This window comes from Vespula vulgaris, chromosome 2 (genome assembly GCF_905475345.1).
Source record: "Vespula vulgaris chromosome 2, iyVesVulg1.1, whole genome shotgun sequence".
In the NCBI taxonomy this organism is placed as follows: Eukaryota; Metazoa; Arthropoda; class Insecta; order Hymenoptera; family Vespidae; genus Vespula; species Vespula vulgaris.
Genome location: NC_066587.1, coordinates 10880417 through 10891738, shown reverse-complemented (window position 1 = coordinate 10891738; position 11322 = coordinate 10880417). Strand labels below are relative to the sequence as shown.

At 26.6% G+C, this 11322-nt stretch overlaps 2 protein-coding genes across 3 annotated transcripts; one reads left to right on the top strand and one right to left on the bottom strand.

Annotated features, from left to right (window-relative positions):
• Nucleotides 1-176: 176 nt before the first annotated feature.
• On the top strand, nucleotides 177-4364 carry LOC127061943 (thioredoxin domain-containing protein 11). Of its 2 annotated transcripts, none has more exons than XM_050989465.1 (10): nucleotides 177-868; nucleotides 1100-1310; nucleotides 1394-1624; nucleotides 1705-1911; nucleotides 2036-2233; nucleotides 2336-2775; nucleotides 2862-3165; nucleotides 3281-3511; nucleotides 3582-3775; nucleotides 3853-4364. In XM_050989465.1, the coding sequence occupies exons 1-10, from the start codon at nucleotides 654-656 to the stop codon at nucleotides 4355-4357; spliced, it is 2736 nt and encodes a 911-aa protein (XP_050845422.1). In that variant the 5' UTR covers nucleotides 177-653; the 3' UTR covers nucleotides 4358-4364. The 2 variants fall into 2 exon arrangements, with proteins under 2 accessions (XP_050845422.1, XP_050845423.1); XM_050989466.1 differs by having other exon boundaries at nucleotides 726-864.
• Nucleotides 3752-11131, bottom strand: LOC127061942 (uncharacterized). The gene is made up of 16 exons (XM_050989464.1): nucleotides 10800-11131; nucleotides 10173-10438; nucleotides 9881-10091; nucleotides 9497-9813; nucleotides 9221-9430; nucleotides 8973-9152; nucleotides 8747-8861; nucleotides 8399-8595; nucleotides 7946-8288; nucleotides 7747-7861; nucleotides 7032-7131; nucleotides 6409-6923; nucleotides 6088-6262; nucleotides 5822-5994; nucleotides 5675-5734; nucleotides 3752-5523 (listed from the first exon to the last, which is right to left on the bottom strand). Exons 1-16 carry the CDS (start codon nucleotides 10854-10856, stop codon nucleotides 5444-5446), a joined length of 3114 nt encoding a protein of 1037 aa, XP_050845421.1. The 5' UTR covers nucleotides 10857-11131; the 3' UTR covers nucleotides 3752-5443.
• Between the last annotated feature and the right edge of the window lie 191 nt (nucleotides 11132-11322).

Genomic DNA, 11322 nt, shown 5'->3' with positions numbered 1-11322 from the left:
CATTTTTTAAATAAAAATATTACATACTATGTAAATATTAAAATATTATTACAGTATTTAGTAAAGAATTTTTCTGTTAGAGAGCGTGATCGTAGGCTTTTGTGCATCAATGTAAGTTTTTTAATTCTATGGAAATATAGGAGAATTTACAACGAAACTACAATTTTCCTCTAGAGGGCATTGCAAATTGTAGGAAATAATAGATTAATCTTTAGATTAACATCTTTTCAGGTCGATTAGTAGTAATTACTGTTTATGTTAAAAATCTGATTGTGAACGTATTAAGTGAAAGAAAATAACAGAGATATACATGATGAAAAAATACATTTGTTATTTTTAAAAAAATATGTATCTAATAAAACTGATGATAAAATTTTGATATAAGCATGGCATTGTCCATTCTTGATTATACGATTATATTTATTGTAGATTTAAACATCTTTTAATGTGTTGTCAAGTGGTCAGCTGTTTCCGCTTTGTTAATATACATACATACAGCAAACCAGGACGAGTCTAGAGAGAGCCCGCCTAATCTCTCTTAATTAAATCAGTCATTATTTTCTGTGATAGATTCACAGAGGAATATGAGAAGTGCGTTATGAATGTGAATAAATGGTATTTCGTTCTTTAATTTTCTTTTGGTTTCACGGATAATGTCAAGCGAAGCGCGCGAAACAAGCCCGTTGAGAAATGCTGATAACTTACGCTCAACTATACCGGATTCAGGAAGTAACAACGTGGCTGAAGAATCAAGTCAAAGTTCCACGATAGAACAAAAATTGGCAAGCAAGATGTTTTCTTATGCAACGGAAATAATTTGTTTCATTCTTGCTGTCCTGTTTACTGCACTAGCTGCGCTTCACAGTTCGTAAGTTTTAGGTTGTGTTGAATGTTTATGATTATTTTATCACACGTATAACCTTCACCGGTATTCTTTTTTAGATATTAGTTTTGAAATTTATTATTTAACTTGCAATGTACTTTAGAAAAATATTTTAGAAGAAGACAAGAATTATAAAAATTATGTTTAAAGAAATTATTTATATATACATTACCTAAATTAAATAAATATTTGTATTGTTTATCATTTTATTTACAGACCACCAAAAATATCGAAACCTCCAGCGGCAAGACCATTTTTCAATCAAAGTTCCATTGTTTTAGATTTTTACAAAGGTCATTTAAGTGCTATGATAGAAAGAGTCACAGATACAGAATTTAGTTTTGTTATGTATTATGCTCCATGGGATGCAGAAAGTCAAGTAGTACGGGATGAATTTGAAAAAGTAGCTGAGTATTATTATCCACAGGTATAAAAATTTAATGAACGTATCTTATATATAGTATAAATTTTATTTTATACTTATTGTTTTATTAAATTATATCTTTTTAGATATTTTTTACAGCTATTAATTGTTGGCATCCAAATTCAGAATGTAGATCTCAATACAATAAAATACAAAGTTATCCAGTTCTTATACTTTATCCGGCAAGAGATTCAGGTATACAGTACAGAGGCATACGCACTGCACCATATATGATTCGATTTCTTCATGCATTTATAAATCCAATTATTAGGATAACAAATAAAGAATATATAAAGCAATTGTTAGTTACTTATGATGTGAGTGCAAGAGATGGGTACAAACTTCTATAATTATAACAAAATTTGGTATTTTATTGCATTCTGTTTATTCATTGCAGGCTGTAATTGTAGGTTATTTTAATTTTACTGGAGTGGCTACTAGTCCAGGATATAAAGAATTTTATAAATCTGCTATAAGATCATTAGAACATGATCCTAATAGAGAGATGGCATTTGCTGCTGTAACAAATGCTTTATCCAGTCAATCCAATTATGGAATTATAAAATCTCCTGCTGCATCTTTATTTATGTGGAATGAAACTCGGGTAAATAATAGAAATCTACGGTTCATATATTTATTTTCACATTATCATGTTAACATTTTAACATATTTATATAACATTTAACATGTTTATATTTTATATAAACAGTTTCAAAAAATACTTTTAGAACTATCCAAATGATAAAGAATGGACGTCAGAAAATATATTGAATTGGATTATTAGCTCAGTTCATCAACCAACATTATGGCTTCAACCTCCTGGAATCAAAGCTCTAACTTTTGCACCTTATCTTCGAGAAGGACCTGTTTTGTTTTTGTTTACACCACGTAATCCTTTACATTATGAAAATTATAATTATAATCTGGTATGTTATAAAATTTACACTACTAAACATATTATTTATATCAATATATATATATGCACACATACATACATACATACATATAATCTTATAACAATTTTCTAGATTAGAGAAGTTGGATTACAGTATCATAATTGTGCAAATGATCTTTCAATGAAAGATATTATCATGCGTCTTCAACATAAACGCTATACAGCAATGTCCCGTTACATTAAAAAAAGCGAAAAGTGTACCCATCTTGTAAGTGAAAATGAAATGAAAAAAAATGAACCTACAATTAGCGTTTCTGTTCAACAGTGGATTAATAGTAGCTGTTGTGCAAAGATTTTTATGAATAAGTGTGTTTTATGCAAAAAAGAAGTACTGAATTCAGTGGATAGGAAATTATCTGTCTGTACTTCTATTCACGAAAAGAATGCTTATGTATGTAAAAAAATAGATATTTTTACAATACCAATATCAGAAAACACTCAAACTGAACAAGAATTTTGTTGTAATCAAGATCATATTTCAATAAATTTACATGAAAGTATGGATTTGAAAAGGTATTCAAAATGTTACAAGTGAATTATATATTATGTTGTAAGTGAAAAATATTCTATAATATTAATGAATTATATCTATATTTTAGTTCAGAGTATAAAATATTACCGTCTGATGAAAATGATCGACAGTCTCCTATCGCAATAAAACATGCTCTCTTAAAAGAAAACTGTAAAAGATGGTTTGCAGCACATAGATATCATGAGCCAGTTTTTCCTCAAGATTCTTTTGAAAAATCTAATATAAGTTTATTAAAACCTTTATGCGATATAAATAAAACATTCACTTTGGTAGCAATTGATAGTCTACATTATTTCCATTTTGCAGAAGGTTTGGGAATTGATGTTTTGAAAAAAAAAGATAAAACTGCTGCTATCATTTTAGATGTTGCTGTAAGCTTTACTGCTTGTATTTCTTTATACATGTTTTTTTTTCATTTTTCTTGTTCTTACATGTGCTTTTTCATTAATTAAATTATTTAAGCTATAATATTATTATATATTTCAGCAAGAAAGTGAATATGTTATGCAAGAAGATTTTAATAAGAATGCTGTTATTGAATTTATAAATAATTATACTCAAGGTTTTTTACAACGCACATTACGATCTGCTAACTCACGTTGTTTTGTACAAAAATTTAAAACCAAGATTAAATGTAGTCAGAAAAATACGTTGAAAATATGTATACCAGATTTGACAAGTGAAACATTCTTGGACACTATCTTAGATGCAACTAAGGTAAATAAAAATTAAATTCAATAATTAAATAATATGAAATACTATATTATTTTTAACGATTTGTTAATAGGATGTGGTTGTAATGTATTACTCTCCTTATTGCGCATTTTGTAGTGCAATATCTTATGTTTATTTGATGGTAGCACATTATTTGTTCGCAATGGATCATCTTATGTTTGTACGTATAGATGGAGACAATAATGATTTACCATGGGAATATAGCATGAATCGCTTTCCATCTATTTTGTTTTTCCCAGCGAGAAGGTAACGAGAATTTATTTAATACAAAAATTATACAATAGTTAATGTGAATGTTATGATATGAGTATATTTATTTTTAGGAAAGAGGATAGTACAGTATTCCCATTTTCTTTACCTATTAACATTCCAAATTTACTTAATTATATATTAGCAAATTTAGATGGAGATTCACGTGTTGAAGCTTTAACAAATATTTGTTTGTTAAATGCTAGTGATCCACCAGACAAATGTATTGTTCGTATTCGTTGGCTGTGTTTAGAAATTATTGAACAACTTCTACATGATTATAGAAAACTAAGGCGACATTTAAATTTCATTGATCGAAGAACTGCTAGAAATAAGAAAAAAATTATTTTATTAAAATTAGAACATATTAGATACATACATTTAATATTGGGATCAACTATTGACCTTGCTGAAGATCAACATATAGTTCATACGATCCGAAAAAGATTTAGAAAATATTATAGAATTCTTAGATTATTAGAATTAGATAGTAAAATTATGTCCAATAAAACAAAAGTTATGCGAATTGTACAAAACATTAGTACTCCTAAAGGAAAAATACTGAAAAATGAATTGTGATATCTACTTGATAGTAGTTTTACTATATTGGTATTTATGTGCCATACCTTTCCCGAAGTTTTGCTTTTAAAAATTTAAGTTTTATTTACAATAGATAATTATTAATACATTTTATTTTAATCTACTAAAGATTTTGATAAAAGAATGTACGTTTATAAAGGAAATCGTTTTTGATTTTTTGTATAATTTTGTTTAATGTTTAAACAATACTGCTTAAATTTTAATTTAAATTATTAAATCAATGGAACGTATGTGTATTAAAGCAAATCATCATGTTTATGTCCCAGTTGATTGAAAATTCGATTGAAAATGTAAAAAAGTTTGAATGAGAAAAATGAGAAATGTGCTGCAAGGAAACGTTACTTATTCAAAAAGAAGAAAAGAATCTTATTTCCTAAACTGTATTTTTATCGGAATAATCGATTAATAGCGAATTTATTTGTATAAATATATTGGTTGCATTGATGCTTATAATAAATATTTAAAGCGTATTTTTTTATTCAGCACTTTTTCATGGATTTTTATATTATCTGATTTTATAAAAATTACAGAAAATTTTTATCTAAAGGTTAAAAATATATGTTGGGAAATTATGTACATACTTTTGTTGAGAAATTATCTTGGAGAATCCTGTTATATATATGTTATATATCATCCGTATATCATGGTATATTATCTTATTTGCAATTATTTATAAACAACAACAAATGCGAAACAAGAAAAGCAATATATAATTTACTTTCATCATAATCTTCTTGCTTTTCTTTTAATATTATATGCAAACTTGATATTTTTAAGTTTGTATGTTTGATCTAATGTTATAAAAAAAAACAATTTTAAGAATGTTGATATCTGGATCTTCATGGTTTCTACATATTTCTTATTACTTACTTTTGTTAAAGATAAATAATATTTTTTATATCTTCTACTTGTATAAATAAATAAATTAATAAGAAACAATGAGAGATATTACAAATTCGTCATGAGCTATATTTGAACAGCCATGATTATATTATAAACAATATGTAAAATGTGTACAAAGAATGTAATAATTACTGATTCGTTACAATCACATCACAATCTTATTTAACAATTTGACCAGCAAAATAAGAGATGCTTGATATCAAGATAAGAGAATTTCTTGTCTGGATTACTGCATAGTGGTGCTAAAAAAATTATTCAATGCATCAATATATATACTTTTATGATATATATATATATATATATATATATATATATATATATATATATATGTAAAAAATTACAAGTATCAAACAATTATTATTTTTTAAAATTTCATTTACTTATCGCGATTACTTTTCTCCAATTTTTCAGTTGATGTACCTTGTACAATTGTTTCTGTAACACTTTTTTGAACTATAATAAAAAAAAAGATATTAGTTTTGTTATTTATAAAAATGTACATCGTGAAAATAATAACAATTGTTATTATATCATATGTACCATGTTTATGAGGATATAATGCAGGAGCCCAACTATAATTATTGTGGTTTGATGTAGTGTCTGTTGCCACTGCATTATTAACAGGTAACAAGAGATTTTCATGTACTGATGAAAGTGCAGGAATTTTCATACTTGTACAATTGTTATCTTTCCCTTCTTGTGAAATACTTTTCCTATTTCAATGATAACAAAAGATAGAAATTATTAGGAAAGAAAATATTTGTTATAAATAAATATTATTAAGTATTATTTTTTTTAATGTTTACCTTAATTTAGAAGAATTTGATATTGAAGATAATGGAATAGATTCAATCAATCGTTCAAAATTGAACGTTTTATTACTTTCATTATTTAGTGAACTAACACTTGCAGGAGAACCTGGTGAGGATTGTCGACGAGAGAGTAAATGTTTTGATACAACTTTGTTACTATCCAAGATTACTGAAACAAGATATTAATTAATTACATCATAAAATTATTACTAATATTATGTATTACTAATATTTTGATATATTGCTATATTTTTGCACATAAATTTATCATTATTATATACTATGTAATAATTTTTTAAATATTTTATTATTTACCATTTGGTGTTATTAAATCTGACGGTCTAATGGTCTCCACTTCATAATTGAATTTATTAAAACCAGACATTTTAGAAAGATCCTTCTCACAATCTAAAGAGTTTGAACGTGTAGCAGGTTCGGATCGAGTTACATAATTTCCACAAACTGGCATGCCAAAAATTCTCTGTTGATAACTATTCGAAACTTGATCAAGTTTAATCTTATTATTGCAAACTTTTTGAGGTGAATGCATTACATAATTCGAATGTTTATCAGGGAATGTTTGTTCACTACATGATTCGAGTTCCGGATGTTTATGTGAGTATCCTGATGGATGTGTGGGCAATACAGCACTACGATATAAAGGACCTGAATTTTGTAATTTGGTATTGCCTAAAGAGCTTCTAGAGTCTGACGTATCAGATGCACGTTTATTAAAGGATAAAGAAGTCCAAGCAGAAGTTCGATCTTGAAAATCGAATAGATGAAGCAGCATTATTTCATCTTCTAAACCTTCATTACTTCTTAGTTCACTTCAATATATTTCCATAAAAAATAAAATGTAATATTATATTATATCAAGATAAAAATTAATTATATAAAAAATATATAGGTCTTAACTATAAAAGCAATTGTTTTACCTATATGTTTCTGCAATTGCATCTCTACTTTGTTCCCTTATCCTTTGCTTATTTTGCATCCATGGTACTAATGATTCTGCTACTTCTATATCATTTTCGCCTTAAACATAAAAATACATATCAAATATATTTATTAAAATGAATTTTCATTCTTAATTATTAACATAATATTTTTAATTCAATGGAAGTTTGATAGAATATATATATATATATATATATATATATATATATATATATATATATTTTTATTTTGTGTATATCAATTTAAAATATTAATTGAGTAACCTTCATCGTCACATACAATATTAATACTATAATCAATAATTTTTATATATGTATTAGAATTATTCTCATTTAGTTTATACTACTTTTAATAAATTTATCACAAAATTATTTGGAGCATTAAGTGTAGGATTTTCTTTCCTACACATTCTCCTCTTTGTTATTCATTCTTGTTGGTTTTTTATTTGATATATCTTTATCAAGTATATTTTCTTCCCAAATAAGTCTTAGATCTTCTTCTAAAGGTGGACCTCTGTTTGAACTTGTACCTAATTTATCAATTATTTTTTTAAGTGTGTATCATTTTTGAATATAGTACATAAATAATGGGAAGTTGATTTTAAATTTAAAGTACATAATTTTTGAATGTATTTGTAGAAAAAAAAATCTATTATTAATATATATACTATGAAATATATATTATGATTGATACCTGACATAGTTTCATCATCTACATCATTTTCATCATTGGAATTATCGTCTAATAATGTTAGTGTACGTTCAGTATTTTCGCATTCAGCTATGTATATATCATGCTCACTTAGTTCCTATGACAAATAAAATCAACTATAAATAAATATAACAAAATATATATATATTATATATATTATGAGATATCTTAGTAGACTTACCCCACTGTCACTACTACTACTGCTTGATGAAATATTTAATGGTTGTTGATTTAGAATTGTTGGGGAAGAATAAGATGGCAGTGATGAATTAGTTTCTGTAGGTTGAATATTGCCTACTGTTCCATTATTAGTAGTATGTGGTATGCATGATTCAGTTTCAACAATATTAATATTACTAGAGCAACTTTGTTTCATGCTTGCTTTTGAATATACTGAAGATAATGTGGAAGATGATACAGGAGGATGAATATTTTTTAAATCTCCTAATTCAGTCAAAGGTATTAAATGATCTTCTGATGTTATTTCATTAATAACGCCATTGGGAGAAGTATTTTGAACAGACCTAACCAATAAATAAGATTTTTACATAAAAATTTATAATATATTTTCATGTTTCTTTCTTTATTTGTTATATATCTCCTATATATTATGTATTTTATTTTAAAAACTTACTGCGACATTATAATATTTCCAGTTGAATAAGTATCAATGGTTAAGTCAGAATTACAATTTAAAGTAGAATCTCCTGCACTTTGCGATTGTTTCTGCTGAACTAAAGGTAATATACTTGCAGTTGATGTAGGTGTTATATTTCCATTAATTGCTCTAGTTGCTGTTAGCGCATTACGTGAAATCTCAATTGCCAGTCTCTATAAGTACAAGTATACTAAGATGTTTATTTACAGCAGTAATGATCATTTCAAAATGAATTTTTATATTGTATTTTATAATGTATTATAATAAAAATTTATAAGTATTTTTATTTAATTATTTTTAAAAATAACTATTTTACTGTATTACCTCTTTCAGTTCATTGATTTGAGTCTTGTATTGATTTTGGACTGTTACTAATTGACTAATATACCATTGTTGATCTCTACACCGTTGATAAAAAGTCGGCGGTCGAACCTGAAATCTATTTTCTGCTTTGGAGATATACATTACGGATGTATAAGAAATAATATTATTTCATATTTTCTTTTTAATTATTAAAATTTTACATTTCATATTTGAAGAAAAAACATACCGTAGTATAAGCGTATCCAATTCTGTATTTAAATAACCTTCTGTTGCCAATAAATCTAATCTGAAGAATCTATTATAGCCCCAGCATTCGCCAATTTCAAAATCTGAAGCAAATTCTCTAACAATATTTTTACTTGTATCATGTGAACCTTGATGTATCATTTCAACTCTATATTCGTATCTGGAAAAAAATAAATCACAATATAAAGTATTGATTATATATTATTAGATTAAATTATGATCACTTACTTTGATGTTTCAGGTAATCCAGCACTGAGTTCTAAAAATACAGATAAATAGTTTCCACGTACAACTCCATTGCCATCAGGATATACTTTCAACCTCCAGCATAGACCATTGACATGCAAGGGTGCAGAATATACTGGATCTGCTTTCAATTGCAGCTGTGTAAAATTTTGCATTGCAAATGTGGCACTATCATATCCTGGTACTATTTCACTATAATAATAAAAAAGATATGATTTCTTTTACATAATATTCTCTATATTTAAATATTTTATATACCTGTGAAAATCAGCAGGAACAGGAGCAGTAACAAAACTTGTCATTGGTTTTTTCCGAACTTGATAAATCATTCGAGACAAGTCAACACTCTTGGCTATAAGTTCTGATCGAGTATATGTATGCAATTGATGTTCTACTTCTTGTAACAGTATTTCTAACTGTTCTGTTTCCAAAGTTAAAGAATTTTTTTGACCCATTAAAGTTAATAATTTTGCTTTTAATTGAGAATCTAAACGGACAATCATTAGTTCTACTGCATTTCTAATTTCTCTCACTCTTTCATCTTTTGCAGCTCTCACTGACTCAACATTTCTTTCCTAGTAAAAGTAATATGTTAATTATTTATTAACTTACATATTTGATAATTTTAAATTATATACATACTACTTCTTGGACAAGGCTTATTAATTCCACAAGTCTTCGTTTCAATTGTCCTATTTCAAGTTTGATTTGATTTACATGTTGTTCATAAACTTCTTCTAAAGGTTTAAATGTATGTCCTGAATGTGTTCCACCCCATAATGCACATTGGTGACAAATACATCGACGGCATGTCCAACAAAAAACAGATAATTTTTCCTGATGTATTGTACATCTAAAAATTAATAAAATTATTTGAAAAATAATAGTTGTTTATTTTAACATTTAGCAAGTTATCAAAAAATACATGTATTACCTATCCCGATTAGAATCATCATAACGTGAATTAGATATAGCAACAGCTTGTAAAGTATCCAGTTGTTGAGTGACTTCTTCAACCCATCGACAATTTACAAGCTCATGTAAATGAAGAGAGGCTCGACAATGAGGACATTGTGAGCGTTGTTCGGTCAGCCAACGTCTTATACATGTATAACAGCATAATTTACTACAATGAGGACAAAGATGTGCATCTCGTAATTTTTCCATACAAATAAAGCATCGAAAAACCTCTGCCAGAGTCTGTTGAATATATAAGTATATTATTATTTAGATCCATAAGAATATTTAATGGAAGTAAAATAAACATGACATATAAGATATAAAATAACACTTATAATTTTTTAAATTCTATTAATATATTAAAAAGTAAATTATATCTTTAAATAAATTATTTATTCTGTTTTTTATATTTCCGTTCTAATTTTTATATTATCATACTTATTTAGATTTATAAAATCTACAAAATCACAAATATTTGCATGTATAAAATTATTATATATTAAAGTATTTACATTTACAAAAACCGTATGATTTTGACAATTAGAAAATTTGAAGAATACAACTAACTTGAAAGAAGATTGAAAATTTATAAGTATTTTACCTCAACACTGTGATCATCTGTATTTTTTGAATTAACTGAAGATTTTCTATTTGCCATTTTTGACTTTTTATGACAAATTATAATAATCAGAAAAATTATAATTGATCGTTATCGATTTCGGCGTGTGTGTTCAACTGCCATAGCTGAATTAAACAACATTTCATCATCTGTACACATTAAATTATAATGAATGTAAGATATAAGCTACAAAAATATGTAATTTAGCTATAATTTAGTGGAATGATTAATAAACAAAAAGTACATTCGTGGCAGTATAAGCAGCGAAAGTACCCCTGACCCGATGATACAAGTAGCACAACCGTTTTATGAAAGTGGGGAGGATGCACGCTGTGCATATGAGTATATATGGTAGTCCTTTGCGCAGAAACTTTTGCGCATTCTTAAATTTAGCGCGAAAATTTGTAGGAGCAACTTATACACAATATATCGTTATATTACTTGCATATGTGCAAAGATCGGATATTAATGTATAATATTTGTAGTAAAATATGATATGCAGATG

Excerpts from the sequence above, each read along its gene's own strand:
- LOC127061943 (XM_050989465.1), top strand. The coding sequence starts at position 654 with ATGTCAAGCGAAGCGCGCGAAACAAGCCCGTTGAGAAATGCTGATAAC. Across the intron at positions 1,912-2,035 it reads TTATGTGGAATGAAACTCGG|AACTATCCAAATGATAAAGA; the intron begins GTAAATAATAGA and ends AAATACTTTTAG. Across the intron at positions 3,776-3,852 it reads TTGTTTTTCCCAGCGAGAAG|GAAAGAGGATAGTACAGTAT; the intron begins GTAACGAGAATT and ends ATTTATTTTTAG.
- LOC127061942 (XM_050989464.1), bottom strand. The coding sequence starts at position 10,856 with ATGGCAAATAGAAAATCTTCAGTTAATTCAAAAAATACAGATGATCAC. Across the intron at positions 9,431-9,496 it reads GTTCCTGCTGATTTTCACAG|TGAAATAGTACCAGGATATG; the intron begins GTATATAAAATA and ends TTATTATTATAG. Across the intron at positions 7,862-7,945 it reads GTAGTAGTAGTGACAGTGGG|GAACTAAGTGAGCATGATAT; the intron begins GTAAGTCTACTA and ends TATTTGTCATAG.